This window comes from Sturnus vulgaris, chromosome 24 (assembly GCF_052056855.1).
Source record: "Sturnus vulgaris isolate bStuVul1 chromosome 24, bStuVul1.hap1, whole genome shotgun sequence".
NCBI classification, from domain to species: Eukaryota; Metazoa; Chordata; class Aves; order Passeriformes; family Sturnidae; genus Sturnus; species Sturnus vulgaris.
This window is the reverse complement of record NC_142266.1, coordinates 4,418,193-4,440,556: the sequence shown is the minus strand read 5'-3', so window position 1 is coordinate 4,440,556 and position 22,364 is coordinate 4,418,193. Positions and strand designations below refer to the sequence as shown.

The following is a 22,364-nucleotide window of genomic DNA, read 5'->3' as shown; positions in this document are numbered from 1 at the left end:
TTCTGTTTTACATAAATTGTGGGTGATTCTCGTGTGACTGAAGTCACACGTTTTGTTCTTGTAAAATTGCCTTTCTCACGGCAGCTGTGGTTTAAAAATGAATGTAAAAATCTCAGCCTGTCCTACAAAGAACCAGTGGTGGTATCTATATGCAAGGTACTGAGAGAACTGCAGTTCAGGTGGGAGAAGAGGATGAGTTTACACCAACTGATGATGTGCTGTGCTGTTACTTTGTGAGGCAAGTTTTTCTTACCAGCATTAGCAAGTGTAGTAATAACTCTTGGAGTAGAAGTTTTTCAGTCCTTCTTGTGAGTGAGAAATTTTAAGCCCTTTGTAAGTGGTGATTCTGTTGTTCTGTTCCCTGATTTGAGGCTGTGAAATTGTCTTCAAATCCCATCACTGGAGGTTTTGCGGTTGTTTAGTTGGACGAGACTTTCCATGAAAGTATTGCTGTGGGAGACAACCCACACAATGCCAGGGTAGGGACAGTGAGGATTTGGGGTCACTCAGAAATCTGGAGCAATCTCAGGCATGCAGAGGTGTTGGCTGATGCATCATGTCAGGTTGGTAGGCTGCTCAAGTGACACATGTCTGAAGAATGTTGGGTTGTATGAGCACAGACGTGTGGTAGGTTTGGTACATGAGATCTGGAAAACTGATAAATGCTTATTGAGTATTTATTTTCTGTTGTTGCCATTTAAAGTTTTAAACGTATGGAACAGTTTGTGCCTGAGCTCTGTCTAATCCCACCTCACCCTTCCTGGAAAAGGTGTTGTTTCTGTTGCTTATAACTTTATCAGGAAGGTAATTTATGATCTTCCTTGTATGGAATAAGTCAGCTCTCCTGCTTAAAACCAGTATATTGTCCCTTAAAGTGATTGTGTCATTAGCATGTGGGGTGGGTAAGAGATTTGAATAGATCAAGGGCTGCACTCCCCACTACACCAACACAATTTGTGCATAGTCAAAATAGTGCTCATGTCTACACCAGATATTGTTTCAGTAATTGAGCAGATTGTGTAATTGACAAAATGATATTGTGTGTTGAATTATGTTAGCTTTTAATATTCAAAAGTCTGCAGTAGAGGTATTAATCCTGTCTCTGCAGCTTCATACAGAGGTGAAAGAGAATGTCTCTCTGGGGTGTTGCAGCTTTCTAGAAATAAATGTTCTCTAGGGAAAAGCCCTTTCAAACCCCTGAAATTCCAGGTAGTAGCAAGATGAATGTACTGGAGACAGATGTGTCACTGTGGACCTTCTGCTACCTTTTTGATATTTTACTGTTGCAGAACTCGCTGTTCTGTTTCTAAATGTGCCTGAGGTTTACGTGGAATTCTGAGAAATACTGATGCATGAACTGCTTCACAATACCTTGACTTGGATTTTTTATACATATTATTTTGCTCTTTCTAGTTTCTGCCACTGCCTTCTACAAAGCACAACCTGTAATTCAGTTTATGTGTGAAGTCCTTGACATTCATAATATTGATGAACAACCAAGACCTCTGACTGATTCTCATCGGGTAAAATTCACCAAAGAGATAAAGGGTGAGTAGAAGTGGGTTGGTTTCGTCCCAGGTAACACAATAAAGGTAATTCTAAGGGAATTGTTTTAACTGGAAGCATGGTTAACGTGTGTCAGAAGAGCCTGGAACTGCCAAGAGAATTGTAGTATCCATGTGTGTAGCTCTAATCCTGAAAGAAACAATGAAGCTCTGCAGAAATGGGAGCTGAAAAACATTCCCAGTGGCTTAGAGGGGAAGAGAGAGCGTGTTGTTCATTGCCTGGGCAGAGGTGAGTGGCTGGTGCCAACCTCTCCAACCCAGGGTCCCTGAGGCCACCTGGAATTATGTGTGGGCTCCTGCTGTTCCAGTGCAGTGGCAAAGTGAGCATTGATTTCAAGGCTAACATTGATTCTTTGAAAGAGTGTTGTTACAGTGAATTCTAATAACTGATTGCCTTGTGGAAAAACAAGTACCACTTGCAGCTGAAGGCCAAATTCCATTCCAAAGGAATTGCATAAGCTGCTGGTTTGAGTGGTTTCACTCCATATATGCTACTTGGGTTTGTATTTTCCCATATCCTTCATTCCAGTGTAATTTGCAGAGAGAAAAGCCTTGAAGGAGCTCAGCTCTTAAACACTTGATGCAAGATTAGACTCTACTGAAATACTGGGCAGCTAAAAGGTAAATTTGAACTATAGTCATAAAGGGATGTGCTCACAGAAGAGTCATGACTGAAAAAAGACTTAGAGGAATTATTTTGTACTAGTCCTAACGTGCCTCCTTTTACATCTGCCTGTTTATCTTTGTTCTGTAGGGCAGGTAACTGGAGATTGAGAAACTGCCTCTGCTTGATCTCAGGTGCTCAGAGGCTCTGTTACTCTAGTTAGAAAATATGGAAAACTGTTCTCAGACTTGTCTTTGCTGCAGTAGGATCTGGGAGCTCCAGCCAGGACATGACTACCTACAGCAAAACAAGCTCTGCATTAGAGCTGGCTGCGTGTGAGCAGCACTGGGGGAGGGCACTGCCTTGGTAGGGTCACAGCAGAGTAATGATAGAGCAGGGAATGGATTCCAGATATCTCTGTGTTCATCAGCCCTTGTCTGTGGTCACAGTGCCCCATGATTTCTTTTCTTTATTTTCTCTTAATGCCATGTCAGGGCAGTGATGGTTTATTTTTGACTGTGCCATTCTCTGAGTAATACTGATGTTCTTGATGCAATTAGTGTTGTCAGGGAGCAAGGAGGTACAGTCAGTGCTTCTTTGTGATCTCTATGTCCTCAGTAAAGTAAACACAGTCTGGTGTCTGGTACCTGGGGACCTGATTTTGTGTGGATGTTCAGTCAGTGGTCCACAATCCACACGAACCTCAACAGGATGAGCCATCCAACTGCTCTCTCAAAGGCCTTTACTACTAGACTTTACTGGTATTAGACTTTACTACTGGAGGTGAATGCTTTGAATACCCAGGCTCTGTTTTTATCTGCTTTCTGTCGTTTGGGGCTGGGGGAAGACAGCAGTGTGTGGATGCTGTGCAGCCCTCATGTGATAAGCTCTGTGCTCCCAACAGATGTTGAGGCTGCTCTGTGTGAACAGCACGGTGTGTGCACAGTCACAGCAACAGCCCCCAGAGCCTCTTAGAGCTGCCACTGTCATGATTATCGTGGGCAGAGATAAGTCTGGAGAGGCTCTGGTGTGTAGACTGGATGCTTTGAGAAGAGATGCTCAAAATGCAAAGTTAAATTTGGTCAGTGAAATTAAATTACAGGCTGAATGTGGACACAAAGCGGGGGGGAAAAACGATAGAGTAGAAACCTGGTTTTGTCCTTTTAATTTCAATTACGTTGGAACTGATACTTTGGAGAGATGTACAAGATTGAGAACAAGAGAATATGGTGAAAACTGCTGTCTGAGTTCAGTCAATGCTTTTTAAATGAAACTGCTAAATGAAACTCAGAAGACACTGAACATTAAATATTTTATGTCATGATTTCTTTCTGAGGATAGTAATCAGGATTAGTCAGAACTCAAATTATAATGAAAGTAAAAATGTTTGGCGAATAATAATTTCTTATGTTTGTACTATTTGATGCTGACCCCAAAGCTGTTATGTTCTATCATTTGAAACCTTGTGTCTCCTGTGTACCTATTGGTGTAGTTATGGCATCATTTTTTTTTTGATGCTTTTATGCAGGTCTAAAGGTAGAAGTGACTCACTGTGGGACAATGAGAAGGAAGTACCGTGTCTGTAACGTAACGAGGCGGCCTGCAAGTCATCAAACGTAAGAGGCTTTTTGTCAGAGCATGAAATGTGTGATACTTTCACACTGAATATCAGGATATTTCATTAATTTTGGGATGATTTTGTTTGACTACTAATATTTTACTAAAATGTCTGCCTTTTCAGCTTTCCTTTACAGCTAGAAAATGGCCAGACTGTGGAGAGGACAGTAGCACAGTATTTCAGAGAGAAATACAACCTCCAGCTGAAATACCCTCACCTTCCTTGTCTGCAAGTGGGACAGGAGCAAAAACACACCTACCTGCCTTTAGAAGTAAGCCTTATTCTGATAGATCAGCTGGGCCTGGGTGGGTTCTCTCAGTTTGCAAAACATTAAGAATCTATTTTCTTTGCAATACAAGTGTGTTTACAGGTTTACATGTTCATCACTCTTTAATTTCCACTAAATACTAAAGTGCTTTAAAATGTAGAAATACAAGAAAGAACAGGCAGTTACTCTAACACATTGGAGTTGTGGTTTATAGTGAAAGCATAGTGTTGTGTGTGTACAGTGTGGTGTGATCTGAGTGCTTCTGGTGTGAATTAATGCTTCTGATTTCCCCTGCAGGTGTGTAACATCGTGGCTGGCCAGAGGTGCATCAAGAAGCTCACAGACAATCAAACATCAACCATGATAAAAGCAACAGCCAGGTCTGCCCCAGACAGGCAGGAGGAGATCAGCAGATTGGTGAGTGCCCCAATCCCAGCTCTGTGGGACACTGCTCAGAGTGGGCTCAGACACTGGGCTGGATTACATCCATGCAAAACTTCCTAGTCTTTTCATTCCTCCTCGTCCTTGAACTTCACAGATTTTTGCAACTTTTTAAAAATAGGATTTATTTTAAATGGCCGGCAATGATAGCATGAGTCTATAGTACAGGCTCTTGCAGTATCATCTCTACACTTAATTTACTGTGAAGAAATGCTCAAAAAAAAGCTTTTGAATGAGCAAACTGCAAATGAGCACTGAGTAAAGAGAGGGAACAGAAACCGTCTCATCCAATATATCTCATGGTAGTAATTGTTTTCACTGGGGATGGATTGATAGTATTGAGTGGTCACGTCTGAGCCTTTTTCAATTAGATGGTTGTAAGAACACTGCTGCAATGTTCCTGTTAGCCTATTATTTGTGATATGGCTTATAATCAGACACTTTTGTAACATGGAAAAATCTCTCCTAGGTGAGAAGTGCAAATTATGATGCAGATCCATTTGTCCAAGAGTTCCAGTTCAAAGTGAGGGATGAGATGGCCCATGTGACAGGACGTGTGCTCCCAGCCCCGATGCTGCAGTACGGAGGACGGGTGAGGCTTTGGCTTTTCCTCTGCTTTCCATTTTGAGGAGTGATTTCCTGTACACCTTGACTCTACAGAGATCAGACCTTGAATAATAAACTCTTCATTGTTATCCTGAAGCTGCAAAGTGCACCTGCTGCTTCTTTTTCAGTCACTTGAGTGTCTGTTGCTTTTGTTTTCCCAGAATCGAACCGTGGCAACCCCAAGCCATGGCGTGTGGGACATGCGAGGGAAACAGTTCCACACTGGGGTGGAGATCAAGATGTGGGCCATAGCTTGCTTTGCAACACAGAGACAGTGCAGAGAAGAAATTCTGAAGTAAGGCATGTTGTGGTTCAGGCTTTGGACTGTTCTCTTAATGGAGTGAAACATGAATGTAGGATTACAATGAGCATTTTACCTGGGTTTAATGTGAGATGTTAGGGTTTGCTTCCATGCTGGAAACTCTAGTCAAAACACTGTACTGGGCACACTGTGGGGTATTAGTCCTGTGACATCACTGTATATAGTCCCTACTGACATCTTGAACAAAGTACTGAAAGTGTCTAGACTATTTTTTAGCCATTCTGGCCTGTGGTATTTCACAGCTGTACAGCCTTCACATAACAAAGGTTTTTAAAATGCTGCTTTAAAAGCTATTTGGAATCATCCTCCTTTGATGGTTCTGTCCCTTTGTGCTTTGGTTGTGTACTGTTGCTACTGCAAAAAATCCAGAAATCTCCTGATTTTCAGGGGTTTCACAGACCAGCTGCGCAAGATCTCCAAGGACGCCGGGATGCCGATCCAGGGCCAGCCCTGCTTCTGCAAGTATGCCCAGGGTGCAGACAGCGTGGAGCCCATGTTCCGACACCTCAAGAACACCTATTCAGGGCTTCAGCTCATCATTGTCATCCTGCCAGGGAAGACACCTGTGTATGGTAAGGGCACGCCTCTGTCTTTAACTGTTCAGGTGTCGTTTGGAGAAATCTGCTGCCTAGCATATATTAAAAATTACTCAGAACCATCCTTTAGGTATTAGAAACTACTGTTTTGTGTCTAAAAATAAATTGGAAGCAGGTCTGAGTATGCAGATAAGTTAGAAGTTACTGCAGAGTATGTACACTGAAATTATTGTGACTTATCTAAGATGGAAATGCAGCAAGAACCTCAAATGGACTCAGGTTGTCTCCTTGTATTTGCTTCTCAGCGGAGGTGAAGCGTGTGGGAGATACACTGTTGGGAATGGCCACACAGTGTGTTCAGGTCAAGAACGTCATTAAAACATCTCCACAGACCCTCTCAAATCTGTGCCTGAAGATTAACGTTAAACTAGGAGGAATCAACAACATCCTTGTACCTCATCAGAGGTAAGACTCTGGAAATTGAGTTGGGTTTTCTTTTAACTCATATGGTGACATTTGCACTTAGCACCCGAAATTTAAATGTGGCCAGGTTTTAAGTTAAAATTGCCTTTGATAATAGTATGTGGTATTTGAAGTAGAATTAAATTCCTTCCAGCACAGGCTCAGAGTGGTGGTTGGCCTGTGCATTTAGGTCTTCAGCCAAGGTTCTTGTGAAATGTTTGATCAGTATCAAAGTTGAAATGAGGAACAGTTGTGTGAGGAAGAATATTTTAAAGGCAGTATAAGACCATCCTGCTGCTCAAGTCCTGGAGAACAGTATGATGTGTTTGCTGGTGGTATAGTTCAGTGGTGCCTGGGGGTCCCCTGGCTCACATGGGGCCTCTGAAGTCCCTGGCTGTGCTGCTCTGCTGAAGCCCTGGGGCTGCTCCCCACTAGAATCATGCCCCAGTTGTGGCAGTGTGTTTACAGCGTGTTTTGGACTCTGCTGGAGAGGGTTCCAAGTTCACCTCTTGTGCACAAAGATCCCATTGTTGAGCCTTGGCCTGGGTACCTGATAAGGCTGAGACAGAAATAACCCCCACGGTGAGCGATGACCTTGTGGCAGCTCTTCAGCTACGAGTGTGACTTAGCACTTTTTTCTTTTTGAAGACCTTCTGTGTTCCAGCAGCCAGTGATCTTTTTGGGAGCTGATGTCACTCACCCTCCAGCTGGTGACGGAAAGAAGCCCTCCATTGCTGCTGTAAGTTTTATTAAATTTACATGGTGTTTTTTTTCATATTGGGTAAATGTTAGAATAGGAAATGCAACTCATGGACTATGTCTGTATCAAATATCTTTCAGGGCTTATGCCAGCTCTTTGTACACATTCCCAATGATATTAAAAATCATGTTTTTAAAAGAAAAAAACCTGCCTGATGCTTCAGAATGGTTCCTTAGCTCTTTAATTTTTAAATCAAGGTAAAATGGCACTGTTAAATAATATATTTCTGCAGAAACATTCTCAAGGAAATAACACTGCTTGGTGGCATTGGCAACTAACATTTTTTGTCTTTTTAAAGGAGAAAAGTGTAATTAAAGGCCTGGTTTGGCAGAAATGTTTTTGATATTTCTTGACTTTTGTGTTGGTACATCCAGCAACTGAAGATGGTTATTGAAGGCTTGGTCAGTCCTCTCCTATTCTTCCCCTTGGTATTTTAGTTGTCATTGATTGCAGTTATGGAAACTGCATGGATGTTTAAAGTAACTAAGGGAAGCTGAGGTTTTTCTCAGTGTAAATCATGAGAAAACATCACAGAAAAATGTCTGTGGATTATAAAAATATGCCTTAGCAAGAAACCAAATTCTGCAGGTGCACTTCAGGATGGTTAGGGGCAAAAGTTGTTAACAGGAACTTGTACTTGGTACAGGTTTAATAGTGTTACTCTGGTTGTTGTTTAACACAAACATCTTGCACTTGCCGCTCTTGGCTTTTTTGTTTTTAATTGTTTTGGTATAGATTTGAGCTTGAAGCCTTCCCTGCTGCACTCTCCCTGCAGGTTGTAGGCAGCATGGATGCTCATCCCAGCCGCTACTGTGCCACGGTGAGGGTCCAGCGGCCCCGGCAGGAGATCATCCAGGACCTGGCCTCCATGGTCAGGGAGCTGCTCATCCAGTTCTACAAATCAACACGGTTCAAGCCCACCAGGATCATCTTCTACAGGGACGGGGTCTCTGAGGGACAGTTCCGACAGGTTGGTTCAGTTGTGGGTTTGTTGAAAGATTCTGTTGCTCCGTAGTAGCTGCAGGTCTTGTTTTGTACTGTTTGAGTTGCTTACATTTACACAAAATAATGAGGCTTTTGAGGAGAGAATTTCTTAATCTTTTTGGGTAAGAAGAGTTGAAGCTGTTTTCCTGTGTGGGAAGAAGTCTTCAAATTTAGGAAATTGCACATCTCTACTGAGATTACCAGTTGTGTGCCAAAGTTGTACTGGTGTTAACTACACCAAGTTAGTAGGTGTTGTGTGTAGAATATAGTGGAAAGAAAACCTCAATTCCTCTGTTCTTGTGCTTGCAGGTCTTGTATTATGAACTGCTGGCCATTAGAGAAGCCTGCATCAGTTTGGAGAAGGATTACCAGCCTGGAATAACCTACATTGTGGTGCAGAAGCGACATCATACACGGCTGTTCTGTGCTGACAGAACAGAAAGGGTAATCACTGCCCTCTGAGGAGCCTTTTGGGAAAGCTTCATGTTGAGCTTTTAGGCTACTGAAGAAAATATTAGCTTGGGCTTCTGTCCATCTGGTTGAATGTGCATGCAGGGAAGTGTTGATTTGATAAAATGGGGTCCCAAATCGAAAAATCATTGACCATAAGTACATTTAAAAACCCCCACAACATCATATTGGAGCTAAAGTCCATGTAATTACTTGGGAGCAATCTCCACAGTTGTAATAAAGAAAGTACAAAATGGTGGAACCTTTTTTTCTGAGTTAGTCAATCCAAACCGAAGCTGACAATTCTAAATACAAATATCTGTGCAGCTCTTCAGTCTGAGCTGGAAAATTCTGATGTGCTGGAGATGCAGTGTTGGTGCTGGAGAGCCATCCAGTGTCCTCATCAAACCTCCAAGGCTGATGTAGTGGCACATTCCAAACAGTTCTGTGGCACTTCATGTGCTGAAACCTTGCCAGTGGTGAATAGAAACTTGTATTTTTCATTATATTTGAGCTGTATAAACAGCTGAGGCCGCACTTACCAAACCTCTTCTCTAGGTTGGACGAAGTGGCAATATTCCAGCTGGGACAACTGTAGATACAGACATTACACACCCCTACGAGTTTGATTTTTACCTCTGTAGCCATGCTGGAATACAGGTATGGTTGCTTTGTGTAAGTAAATGTGAATTTAGAAAACGTTGCTTTTCTCTTTTTTGTGAAACCTGTTTACAAACAGTTATTTAGCAGGGAAATGTTCTTGTAGCTTGGTTTCATCTATAAAAACATTGTAGGTCTTAGAGAATGATTTGCTTAAGAGGTAGTCTCTGCTTCACACTTAAATTTGCACCGATTGTAAGTGATGCTGTTAAAGTTTTTTCAAAGAGGTCACTATCTTTTTTGAATATTGTTATTTCTGAAAAAAATATTTCAACTTGTATCAGGCTATTGCTTAAAATGTAAAAAAAATTTACTCTTTAAATTTTTATCATGTGAATCTGGCCGCATTGTCATCAGTTTTGTTTAGGTTGGCTGGGCATGACATCTTTTCCAGTTTTGAATCATTTCAATGGGGTTTTTGTCAATCTTTACACTGTATCTGAGCAAGCTGTTTTTTCACCCCTTAGGAAAAAAATTGTTATTGAAGTTGAAGCAGAAATGCTGGGTGTCATTGCAGCTCATTGTGTTTTATATGGCAAGGCATAAAGAACCTCAACTAAATTGATACTTCAGATATATTTGTTTTAAAAAGAGAGACTTGTAGCTTGGCTAAAGCACAACTATTTACCCAATTCAGGTGCACTGTAAGATTTAACTTGAGTTTCTAGTGTTCATAGTTGCAGGTGGGGTGCTTAGGAACTGGAAGGATGTAAAAGCACTGGTTGTTTCTCTGTGAGAAACAGTTTAATTGAAGGTAGATAATTGAAGGTGCTGTAATTGTGGTTTAGTCATGTTGGGAGCAGATGTTGATCACTGAGGGTTATGCAGAAGGAGTTTTATCCGAGCAAGAACATTTAGAGCAATATAATAATGTATATGCTGGACTTATTAATCTTTAAATACATTTAGGCCTGACATAAGACTGAACTCATTTGGCTGCTGTTACATAGGAGTTCACACTAGATAGTTCACACTTTCCGAACATCAAAACCTGACTTGTTTATGGAAACCCAGAGAAGTGACCCTCCATCCCCATCTCTGCAGGGAACCAGCCGTCCCTCCCACTACCACGTCCTGTGGGATGACAACTGCTTCACAGCAGACGAGCTGCAGCTGCTGACGTACCAGCTGTGCCACACGTACGTGCGCTGCACCCGCTCCGTCTCCATCCCCGCGCCCGCCTACTACGCTCACCTGGTGGCATTCAGAGCACGCTACCACCTCGTGGACAAGGAACACGACAGGTAAATCACAGCCTGTGCTCGGGGTTTAGTCCCCACTGGTCTCCTCAAGCCTAAAGCTACCTGACTACGGGTGATTCCTGCTGGTCTCACGCTTAGTTTTTGTAGCTTCTAGGATTGATGTTAAGATCGTCAGTCCTGGCAGCTGTTGCTCTACATCAGACCAGAGTGATGAATTACTGAGTTACTGAATTATTACAGAGTTACTGAATAACACTCAGATTAAAAGAATTCAGTTACAGAAGTATTTTGTATGACTTTGACGTGGTCTGAGAGAATCAAGCCACGGATTTAATTTTCTTGCTTTAGGATCAGAGTAGTCATGAATGAACCAAATGTTAAGTGTTTCCACTTATCTAACTCTGTATTTCAGAAATATTTTATAACCTTCAAGCCATAAATGTATTTATAAAAGGCTTATTTTTAGATGAACAAGCTCAGCAGCCATGATGAAGAGATTTGTCAAAAGCATCAAGGTTGCTGGGTGAATATGAGAATTGGTATTTCTCAGTATCCAGTTCTGTCGCTGGTGCTGTGTTGGTCAAAGGTCTGGAGAGTCAGTCCTATGGGTAGCAGCTGGGGGGCTCAGCCTGGACAAAAGGAGGCTCAGGGTGGGACCTTCTCAGTCTCTGCAACTCCCTGACAGGAGGGTGCAGCCAGGGCTGGTTGGGCTTCCAGGGAACAATGGACAAGTTAAGGGGAAACAGCCTCATGCTGTGCCAGGGGAGTGTCAGGTTGGACATCAGGAGGAATTTCTCCATGGAAAGGGTGGTCAGGCATTGGAAGGGGCTGCCCACGGAGGTTTGGAGTCCCCATCCTTGCATGTGTTGAAGAACAATTGGACATGGCACTCGGTGCTCTGGGCTGGGTGATGAGGTTGGGATTGGTCACAGGTTGGACTCGATCTCAGAGGTCATTTCCAACCTCAGTGATTCTGCCAAAGAGATACGAAAGCAGCTTTTTGATCAGAATTAATACAATTTACAGCCCTGCCTGTCTCTCCCTCGTTCCCTGCAGTGCTGAAGGGAGCCACGTGTCAGGACAGAGCAACGGGCGAGACCCGCAGGCCCTGGCGAAGGCTGTACAGATTCACCAAGACACCTTACGCACGATGTACTTCGCTTAAGTCAATGACCCGGGAGACACTCACGGAGAGGAGAACTCAGAACTTAAGCCACATACAATGTATGTTTCCAGGGGGTTGGTTTAGGGGCTGTGCCTCCCATCGTGCTGGAGCTGACGCTGTGCAGGGGCGAGAGGCTCACCCTTAAATTGACATGAGGAAGATTGTTTACTTCATCCAGGAACACAGCACTATTATGCAATATGAAACCAGCCAACTGCTTTTTTGGGGCGGGCTCCCGTGGGAAGCACCGCCGTCATTTTTTTTTAATTATTATTTCTCGTAGTTTAACCCTCTTCTGCCTTTACCTCAAGTTGCTCGGCAGCACAACTATTGTTGCAAAAAAAAAAAAAAAAGTAATAATAAACTAAAATCTATTATGTAATTTAAAACAAAAAACCAACCACCTTTTAGGAACAATCACAGTGATTGTTTGGAGAAGGGAAGTGTGCAAAAAAGAAAATAAGTTTTTAATCCCCGTGCATTGAGGAATCTTTCTCTCAGTGTTGCCATCGAGCATTCGAATGTGAACATATCCAAGTGCATTGGAATGTACAGCACTAGCTAGGAAACAGTGAGGGGGGGAAGATGTTTTGCACACTAGTCCAATAATTTGAACCTAATTTAGCCAATGGCTGCCTTTGTGTCTTTTCTCACAGCTTTGGAGTTCTCAGCTCCAAGAGTTCCCTTTCAAAAGCAATCCAAGAAGCTCGTGGTTCATGTGCAGGCAGTAGTGACCCAACTCTTCTTGCTCCCTGGGGGAATTTACTAAAGCTGCTGTTTTACCTAGTCCAAAAGTTTCAATTTTTTCCTATCTGGCAAGTCAAATCTGTTGAAGCTTCACGTGAGATCCGATGTCCCAGGTTTTCTGGGATGACATACAGTAACCACCAGAACTGAAACTTTAGAGCTAAGGTCTTTTTGGAAAAAAAAGAAACCTGCTACTTTACTTGCTGCCTCTCACACCTTAATGTGATTCATATGTATGTGTGTTTGAAGTTTAGCTTCCTTTTGTTTCTTTTATATTTATTAGAGTAATAATAATGCTTTAATTTAATTATTACAGAACATATGGTCAACATCAACTTTTATTTTTTAGAAATGTAATCATGTTTATTTTTAAAAAAAGAAACTGACAACTTGTTTTGCTATCTTTTAGTGCAATAAGCATTCTAAAGAAAAACTGTGTCCATTGAGCTGTACTGAAGCAGTGTCTGTACCACAGACTGTGGGAGAATGGACACCTCCAGGATTTTAAAAGGACAAAGTAAAAGCCTTAATTTTGAAAGGAAAGTTTTATAGTCAGAAGGAATCTTGAATTTTCCTTTTTTAAATCAAAAAAAAAATACAAAAAATGCTTCTAGACTTCTGCAAGCTTTACTTGTTGCTGCAGTCTTTTGATTTAACAAAGGAATTGGCCTTATTTTTGGCTTTGAAATGTGGAGCATATTTGAATTAAATGGAAAGGGTTTTGTATTAAGATCTCAGTTTTTACATGCTTAATTAAACCTATTTGACATCAGTAAAATGTCTGGAATTAATAAAAGTTTTTAGGCTTTTTTCCTCTTTGATAGTGACTTTCCTTTTAAAATTAAGTTATTGGTAACTTCATTTCACTTCGCAAATAAAGAGGGCTGGGATAATTCTAACATGTTAAATCACCGAAATGTGAAACAAACCAATGGGACTCTTTCATTCCACTTTAAAACCAATGTTTAAGATGTCAGAGACGAGCGTTTATTCAACGAGGGGACTGGGGAGTTTTGCACTTTGTAAACTCGTGAACTGCATTTTTTGACTGTTTTTATTTGCACTGGTTCATAGTATATTTACTGCAGCTGTTTGTATGGGCATTGCTGTGATCCCAGCCCTCCCGACCTCCACCTGCTCTCACATGAAAACCTGGTTGGTCTAAGTAGCTTCTCTCCTCGTTCTCACCAAATCCGCTGTTTGCCAATATACTGTATTTTGAGCCTAAAATCTGAGCCCGTTTTGCTTCACCAGGCATGAACCCCCTTTTTTTCTGCCAGAAAAACCAAGTACTGTATTTTGTGTGTTTGTATATTGTATGGAAATGTCCGTAGTGCTGTTCACAACACTGTCTGCAAGAGCTTTACTAACAGCTGGTGTAGATTACCTATTTTATCTCTCAAAATCGAGGAAAATCATGTAAAAGACTAACTTGGCAAAGCTAAAATTGCACTGGAAACAGTGGTGGGGGTGGGCATGGCTGGCAGTGCTCGGAGGAGAGGTGGGGGTGGCTGGGGGGGCTCAGCCAGGCCCCCAGGGGTTGGGGACCCCCAGAGCCAGGGGGTGTCCCAGCTCAGAGTGCCCTGTCCCTGTGAGTGCCTTTGGACACACCTGGTGCAGGCAGGGGCTGTGACAGAGTCCTTTGAGCGAGGTGGTTTCTCAGTGAGTCTCTCAGATGTTTTTCCCAGTCTGTGACCTGACACTTTTCTCCTAAAGCTCTCTCAGTAGCAGTGCCGTTTGTAAAAGGTTCAGCTTAAGCTTTATACAGAAATTTCTTTCGGAACAGAGAACTTTTTTTTGAAAAAAAAACCTGTTTTACAAAGAGTTCTTGTGGACTTCTGGCATTTAGCTGAAAATTCCTTTTTACAAAGCCTTCTAACTCTCCTTTCAAAGCCGCTTCTCATCCTGCCCACGCTCGGTGACTCGGATTTGAGAAGCTTTTTTGCTCACTACTTTCACCAAAAACTAAAGAAACTTCATTGGCAAAGTAACTTCAGTTGTCAAGGTAACATTGTACCTGGTTTTCATGTGAAGAGTATTTGGAAGTTTTAATCTCTTTTCTTAGTTTTGCAAATATCTACGTCAAGTGCCGATACTTCTTTGTATTACGATATCAAGTTACTGACGTTGTGAGGGCCACACATTTATGATGCTGTAGCTGCTATATTTATTTAAATGGAGATGGACAATTACTGCACTAAGGAATGAGGAGAAAAGCAAGGAATCAAGGTTAGTTAGATATCTTGGGTTTTTTTCAAAAGAGAATTAACGGTGTGAAATATCAAGTGTAACAAAGGGTGCTGTCATTTTAACTGAGATTAAATAGCCAGATATTCTTCTTTTGTTTAAAAACATATATATTTTGATGTTTGCAGTTTGGGGGTGGGGGGTCGGGATAAATGGTACCTCATCTGTGGTGGCAGTTTCCAGTATATTTTCAGAGTATATGGATTTCTTTTATTTTTGTACCTGCTCTCCTTGAAAAAGAAAAAAAAAAATCTCAAATTTTATGTGCTGTTTGAGGAAATCTTAAGTGGCACAGCAGATCTCCCTCTCCGGCTGGGAGCTGGCTGTGGATAGTCCAAAGAGGGATATGGGCACAGGCTGATGGCTCTTCTTGCTTTGCAGACACTGGCCTTGGGTTTCTGCCTGTGGAGAAAAGCAGTTCCCGTCTCCTCAGACACTGCACCGAGACCTCACTTGTACTGAACAAGTGCCACTAAATGCTCCCGTGGTGGGGGCAGCCCCAGGGTATCACCGAGCCCCTCCTCACCCAGCCAGCCCTGCCCAAACCTCCCACCTGGCCACTGCTAGATCCAGAGCTGGAGAGAATCATAGAATGTTTGTGGTTGAGGCGTTAAACTCATGACATTTGCCAACAGCAGGAGTGACTCCACTGTAAGTCGCCTTTTTCCCTTTCTAGGGACTTGAGCCGTGGCCATTTGACTCAGGATCGCTGTGTCACTGTTCCATGTGTCATCTGGTTACACGTGTCCAAAAGTTATTTTTATAGGATTCATTCCGGTGTTCTTTTGGGAGTTTGGCCACAGAAATGGTTTTCAGGAGTAAAATGGGTTTCTGGAAGTTGTCAGTCAAATTATTTCAAGATGCTCTTGGTCCTAAATGATTTTCACTTCATGTACAAATACGCATCTTATAAAATGCTCAACATGAGATACCATGTAGTCTGCTGTAAAAATTCCAGCTACAAATACTGGTTTTCTACTAGTCTTAAAGTTCACTCTGGTGAAATTCCAAGCTCAAGTTTGAGGCCTTTTTTTTTTTTCCTCCCCTTTTCTTACACTTTCTTCATATCTTGTCCACTTTTGGTATTTTCCCTGTTTTGTGAACTGAGGGTTTAGAACCTTACTCAAAGCACTTTTATAACCAAGGAATCAAAAGCTCACATTATGTATGTTGGACCTGTAAATTAACTTTTCAGAGGTGGTTGTTTCTAAATGGCCATTGTGGTCTCTGGTCAGGCTGGGCAGAGATTGCTCTGTCCCTTTCAGTGCTGTGGACTTTCATGGCTGCTACTGGCAGGTTGATTTGATCTAGTGAAAAATTCCATAGGGGTGTCAAAGGGAAAGATTTCTGTCTGTCTTTTCTACCCAAAGATGGTACTTTAGGTTGATGCTGAGTGTTTGGAATATCATTTTTGGTTTGGCACAAGTTGAAATCAGACTTCACTTAGCCAATTCACTCCTTGTTTTTGTAAAATATCGTGGTTAGAGCTTGAGCTCGTTGATGCTTTCTGCTGGTAGAAGATTTTGTACTTTCTGTAGTTGAGGTATGAGCAAGATGGATACAGGATCCTACATCTTACCTCCTGAGCAGAATCTTAAAAATCCTGATCTCTGTGACACTAAGACCCAAACTGTTGTTCCCTGAGTAGACAAAGGTGCATATGGAGGGGAAGGAATTGTAAGGGAGAGGTGTGCAAGGGAGAATATCAAAGCATTGTTTTGGCAGGAATGAGGATGTTGGGGAGACTCCATACACTTTCCATCCCATGTTCCCTTGGCCTTTCACATCCTGTCTGAGGTACCCCCTCACCTGACACGGGTTGTTACCGTAGGGTCATTTTCAAACAAAGCAGTTCCACTGTTCAAAACTTGGAGTGACTTTTATTTTTTTTAAGCAAGACAGTCCTCAGAAAGTGCCTTTTTAGAAGATGGTGCTGTAGATTTTTATTTTCCAGTTGTACGTGGCTGCAAATTTAAGATAAATTATTGAAAATGCCAAGTGTTTGATGGTATCTTTTAGGTACTTTCAAGCTTCAGCTTCTCTGAGTCAGGACCAAGAATAACCAGGAAGGTATTTTCCTTTGGAGGGAAAGGCATTGAGGAGCGATCACCAAATTCAGCTGGTAGGCTGGGGTTAGGTTGGGTTTGGTCAATGTGATTTACCTCTTCATATTGAGGGGGCTGGGGGTTTGGGGTGTGGGAGAAGCCATGGGATCATGACTGGGGCCAAAAAGAAATCCGTAGCTCCTGAAGGATTTCTTCTCTTAGGGGGAAGCACATTCCCAAAGATGGAGACAAACTGAAGGGTGTCTTAGGAGGATGTCTTAAGGATGACCTGGGAGATGGTTGGTCCTCACATGGCTCGTGTGTGTTCAGGACAGATCAGTGGGTCTTTAGATTGCCAGCTGGGTGCTCTGGATGGGAGCAGCTTGGTGGCTGGGCAATGCTGTGGTAGGGGTGGGTCCATGATGAGTTTGGTGAGCATTCCTGCAGTCAGGAAAAGCTGTAGACTAGACTATTAAACACTGCACCTCAGTAACCTTGTAATGCTGCATAAAGTAATAATAATAGCAAAGTTGTGCTTTGATGACACTGTAATGTGCTTGCACATGCCTGCAAAAAACACTTCCCTTTCCTTTGGTATTGGTCTAAATAGCAGTTATGGGACTTTTTTTTTATTATGAGCCTTGTCCTTCGTTGTGGTGTTTCTGTATATTTATTGGTGGTCTGTGTGCAGCTCATAGGTCTGTGTGTCTGCTCTGTGTGTTGCTTTTAACACTTATTTTTAGGCAGGAGAAGTTTCTGAATGTTTTGGTTTTCTTCTCCAAAGAAAGTTGGCTTAACCAGTCGTGTTTGAGAGGAGACAATTAACCTGCTCGCCATAGACAAGTGCTTCATTGGTACCTTGTTTCTCTACAACTAAAATGATTTTGTGCATTTTATTACTGTTTATAGTGTTGGGCATTCAAGATGTGAAATAACTTGATGTCAGGATATTTTTGGATATCAGGAGCTTAACCGCAGAACTCACTGAATAATTCCAAGTGGTCTCTTTGCAGGAATACATTCATGTCCAGACTTTTTCTAGGAGCATGGAGAGCTTCTGGACATCATCAACAGAATATGTGGGGTTCAGAGTCCCAGCATTGGGCAGTGCTCTCGCTGAGTTGCCCACACCTCGTTATTGAGGGGATGCTGCAGCTCCCCAGGCACAAGTTGACTCTCTTTGCTCTGTAATTTCTTCTGATTCAAGTTCGAGACATGATCCAATGTCTCTTGTAGCTTGTACCAACTTTCTGGTCTTATTACAGTGCCCAATGCCACTGTGTTGGTATTTAAGCTTGCCATGGTGTTCAATTATTTTATATTTCAAATTTCTTCTCAATGTTACTAGGCTGGGGTTTAGAAAGCATTTTTCAGTCTAAATTCTGAGCCAAAACTGTGTCTCCTGACCCTTTTAGTAGTAGCTGTTTCTATCTTTTAGACTAAAAAGGGCCAAAAATCTTGCACCATCAGCTTGTTTGCAGCAATACTCCATCTTCTCCCTTGCCTGTAAACCAACTGCTTTCTTTCTCTCTACATTTAGCTCATATTGAACCTGTTGAGATGTAGAAGGAAGTCACTGCCTCTTCTTTCTATCATAAGGCATGAACTTGCACCTGATGAAGCAGTTTTCTGTTGGACACAAATCTCTTGCCTTGGTGTCCATGAGCTGCCACGTGCGAGGTTTAATTCCAGTAGAAATGTTTCTGTTGTAGTCATTGGAGGGTGCATGATGGTTTAAAGTATCCAAATTAAATAAGAGCTAACAAATCACTGAAAATAGACATTATTAAAACACCTTAAATTTAAAAAAAACAAACACTGGCACAGGTTGCCCAGAGAAGCTGTGGCTGCCCCATCCCTGAAAACATCCAAGGTGTCAGGTTGGATGGGGCTTGGAGCAGCCTGGTCTAGAGGTTCCAGGTCACAGCAGGCGGGTTTGTCTGGATGAGCTTTAAAAGATCCCTTCCAACCCAGACTACTCTGTTATTCTGTGACTGCTAATTCAAAAACTAATATATGAGGGGGAAAAGCATGTTCCTGTATATTTTTAGGGGTGCCTGTTCTCCAGGACCGTGCTGTGAGCAGGTGGCATTGCCTGTGACAGCTGCCCCCTGAAATCAAACTGGTTTTATCCAAACCTTGGATCCTTTACTTGAGTGAAACAAATGCAGCTTCCAGTGGATCTGCTAGTTCAGACAGTACTGACCCAAGGGATTTTGTGAGCAATATGTGGCCCTTCTGTACAACACAGATGCCCTGAGTGATTCCTGGTTGCCTGGAGGTGTGACAGGACAGCAGGAGGCAGGTGTAGAGGTAATTTTGCTGTAGCACTGCAGTTGCTCTGCTCTTACTCAGCTCTTACCTACGTCCCCATTCCCTGACCAGGGTCTTTCTTCCTCCACTGCCTGTATGGAATTAGCCATGTTGAGGATGCTGTGGCTGCTTGGGGCACAGAACAGCTCTGGATGTGAGGGTAGGGGTGGGATGGTGACAAAAACCTGGAGAAACAATGGACTGGGTAGGAGGTGGGTGGGTGTCAGGTGAGCTGTGATCAGTTCATGCCTTTCAGGGACATTGATAGGGACATCAGACATGAGCTTGGGTATCCTGAACTGTTTGTGTTGGACTTGAACTCACTGAGAGCAAGTATGTGCCTTTTTCTGACCAGGAACAGAGCTGGAAAAACCTGTATTTGTGTTGGTAGGATGGTTAGTATTTTTCTTGAATTGTTTTTAAAGCTCAAAGTCCTTGGTCAGAGTCGGTTTTGTGTTGAATTACTTAATCAAAATGAGCCCTGAATTATTTGTGAATTAGAACTACCCAGAGAGGAGAAGCTTTTAAAATAAGTGGTTTCTGGAGAGTAATGTCATCAAATAAACCTATTTCCTGGTAGACTTGCAATTTTTAAAAATAAAATTTAACCTTGATATGTTTATCTAATGAGAATCAATAATTCTGCCTTTATTTGACTGTTGCCTGTCCAGTGATGTCCTCGCTCTTTACTGTGCTCCTGCAGCTTTCCACACACTCCATTGCCTCTCCCCTTTCCACCCCTTTGGAGGTTGCAGGGACATGGGGAATGTTGTCCAGTGAATGTCAGGGAACAGTGCAAAGCTCTGACTCAGTGGGAACGTAGAGGTGAACATTAAATATCATAAATAAGTTCAAAAAGCAGTTTTCCAGCAGTAGGGGGTGACGATGTCTGGGAACGGAATCGTGTGGTCATTTGGGTGTGGAAAGAGGAACAACCTCTCATCCTCTGACACCAGGTCCCTGTTGTGGACACTGCATTGTGCAGAAGTAGGCACCTGTGTGCTTAGATGCTAGTTTGGGCTTTAAGCTGCTAAAAATAGTGGATTTTCAGACCAAAATGGAAGAGCTTTTCCAAGAGGTTCTATTTGAAGCTGTTTTGAGACATTGGCAAGTTGTCCAGCCGGGAGCTCTGGAATCAGCTGGCTCCGAAGCAGGTTCCCTTTCTGACCTGGGGGAAATGATTCTGCCTCGTTTTTCATCTAGATAATGTTTGTGATGATTCACATCGCCTTAGAGTGAGTACTGGATGATCTGAGGGTGCCTCATGTCGTGACAGTGGTAAGATTGTGATACAAACCCGTGCACTTCTTGCACATTTGCATTTTCCAGTGAATCCAGTTGTTTGGAGCCCATCCCTGCTGGGAGCCAGAGCTCTTCTATCCCATCCCACTGCAGCTCTGCCCAAGGCTGAAGCCCCTTGGGGTCAGTCATGTGTTTGCCATCTTGATTTCTTTCAACTAACCCATTTGTTTTAAAACACATGCTCAGAGAGCAAGTTTATTTAAATGAAAGGGTTTTTTTTTTCATTGTTGAGAATTACACAGGTCTTTCAAATGCATTTGGCAGTTGGAAAATTAATGCTATAACACTATCTAGCAACACAAAAATATGGCTGTATGTTGAATTTAGGGCCATGCTTCCCCATGAATCATAGATCCACAACCCATTTCAGTACAGCTGTGCAAAAGTTAGCTTTTAAAATAGTTACTAATAAACTTTGATTTTGCTTACTCTTGCAAATCTCTTAAATATCTTCAAAACCAGTTTCTTTGATAGAAAATACATGTCTTGGTAGGTAGTGTCCACTCAGATGTAATAGCAAAGTGATGCCCACTGGAGCAGTGCTGAATTTAAAGAACTTTTGGAAGTTTTGGAACTTGATAGTGTGCCAGCAGTGTGAAAACTTGAGTATTGCTCCTAAAGTAGTGAGGAAATTGAACACCAACAACATTTGGTGAGAGGAAGAATGCCAGAGATGGAGTTTGGCTTCTGGCAACTTTGCCGTGCAGAATGGCTTCTTCTGGGTACTTGCTTTTGTGCATCACTTCTCTCCTGTGGCTGTAGTGTTTACTTTTGTTTGAACTTGATTTCTGTTTTTCAGTGAAATCTTCTCATTTTTGCAGTTTTCAGTGTTGAATCTCACCTTGAGACAACTACATGTTGTTTTCCTGTAGAGATACCTGCTTCTAGCTCCTTGTGTTTGGTGTCTGTTTGCAGGCAGGTGTGAAAAGTGAGCTGCAGCACAGCAGTAGGGCGGGCAGAACGAGTTTTGGGTCAGAAATGTTGGTTTTACAGGCACCGGTGTACAGATCAGCGTTCCAGGGGAGCAGTGACACTTTGGGCTTACAAGATAACAGAACCTCCTGCCTGTTGTTCTTGTCTCCTCCCTTGGTATAAGCAGTTCAGCTCCCCAGGTGGATAAACGGTGCTTGGTGGGGAAAAACTGGGCTGTTCACTTGGCTGGAGGTGTGTGATCATGGAGAAAGACCTTGTCTGTCAGCAGGTGTTACTTCAGAGCTTTCACAGTAATTGATAACATTTGGTTATGAGCCAATATGAAAGGATTTTCAGAAGAAGGTGGCTCAGGTGGCATTGTGTGTGCCATAAACACCACTGGTCAGTGAGCTGTGTTTAGTTTTGGAGACTGCTGGAAGCAATGTCACACAGAAATTTTGTGTATTTAATACCATGTGTTTAAATTGTTCAGAAAAAGAAAGTGTCATGCTGTTTGGGATTCCTTTTCTGAATAAAAATCTAATAAACCAGTCTGGATTGATCCCCTCCCATGCGTCTGCTCTTTCTCACATGCTGGTAACTGCTCCCCTGTTTTGGTGTCCCATTGCTTCGGCAGGAGCTTGAATGTGTTCCCACCGTGAAGGTCCTGGGGGCTTTCGAAGCAAAAGGGAAATGTTTCAAGAGTCAGATAGAGCTGTGACTTGAGACGTTGCACAAATAGAGATTGTAGATGGATGGCAAACAAACTGGTAAAAGCCTTTATTTTTACTTAACCATCTTGACCATGTGTGCCTCTTTGTACCGTGGGCTGCAGCCGTGCGGGGTGGGAGGGAACGTGTTGGTGTTTGAGGTGTACTTGCTAAGCAGAAGCCGTGTCCTCTGCCCCTTCTCCCTTTCCGGACAAATTGTTCTTGCCAAAATTTTCTACCTGTTGCAAGAGTTGCTTTCCTTCCAGCACAGTAAAATGTCGACTTCTTTCACTGTTCCTTCCCTCTCGTAGGCATCTGTAACCTCTGTACGACTGTGTATAGGACACAGCAGTCATCGATCTCTGCTGGCTATAGATACCATCAACTTGAGTGTATTGTAAACGAACTGTATTCATTTGAAAAATAAAATTTTTTTGAAATGCAC

General features: G+C 42.5%; 1 protein-coding gene across 1 annotated transcript in view; it reads left to right on the top strand.

Moving 5' to 3' along the window:
• The window catches only part of AGO3 (argonaute RISC catalytic component 3), a 33,067-nt gene extending 10,704 nt beyond the window's left edge, over window positions 1–22,363 (top strand). The window contains exons 6-19 of the mRNA XM_014881284.2: window positions 1,414–1,548; window positions 3,698–3,785; window positions 3,911–4,058; window positions 4,353–4,472; window positions 4,966–5,088; window positions 5,264–5,397; window positions 5,812–5,996; window positions 6,266–6,425; window positions 7,071–7,161; window positions 7,958–8,152; window positions 8,476–8,610; window positions 9,175–9,276; window positions 10,321–10,520; window positions 11,535–22,363. Coding sequence (XP_014736770.1) covers window positions 1,414–1,548; window positions 3,698–3,785; window positions 3,911–4,058; window positions 4,353–4,472; window positions 4,966–5,088; window positions 5,264–5,397; window positions 5,812–5,996; window positions 6,266–6,425; window positions 7,071–7,161; window positions 7,958–8,152; window positions 8,476–8,610; window positions 9,175–9,276; window positions 10,321–10,520; window positions 11,535–11,643 — 1,925 coding nt within the window. The 3' untranslated portion in view covers window positions 11,644–22,363. The remainder of the gene's footprint in view (window positions 1–1,413; window positions 1,549–3,697; window positions 3,786–3,910; window positions 4,059–4,352; window positions 4,473–4,965; window positions 5,089–5,263; window positions 5,398–5,811; window positions 5,997–6,265; window positions 6,426–7,070; window positions 7,162–7,957; window positions 8,153–8,475; window positions 8,611–9,174; window positions 9,277–10,320; window positions 10,521–11,534) is intronic.
• The last annotated feature ends 1 nt before the right edge of the window (window position 22,364 follows it).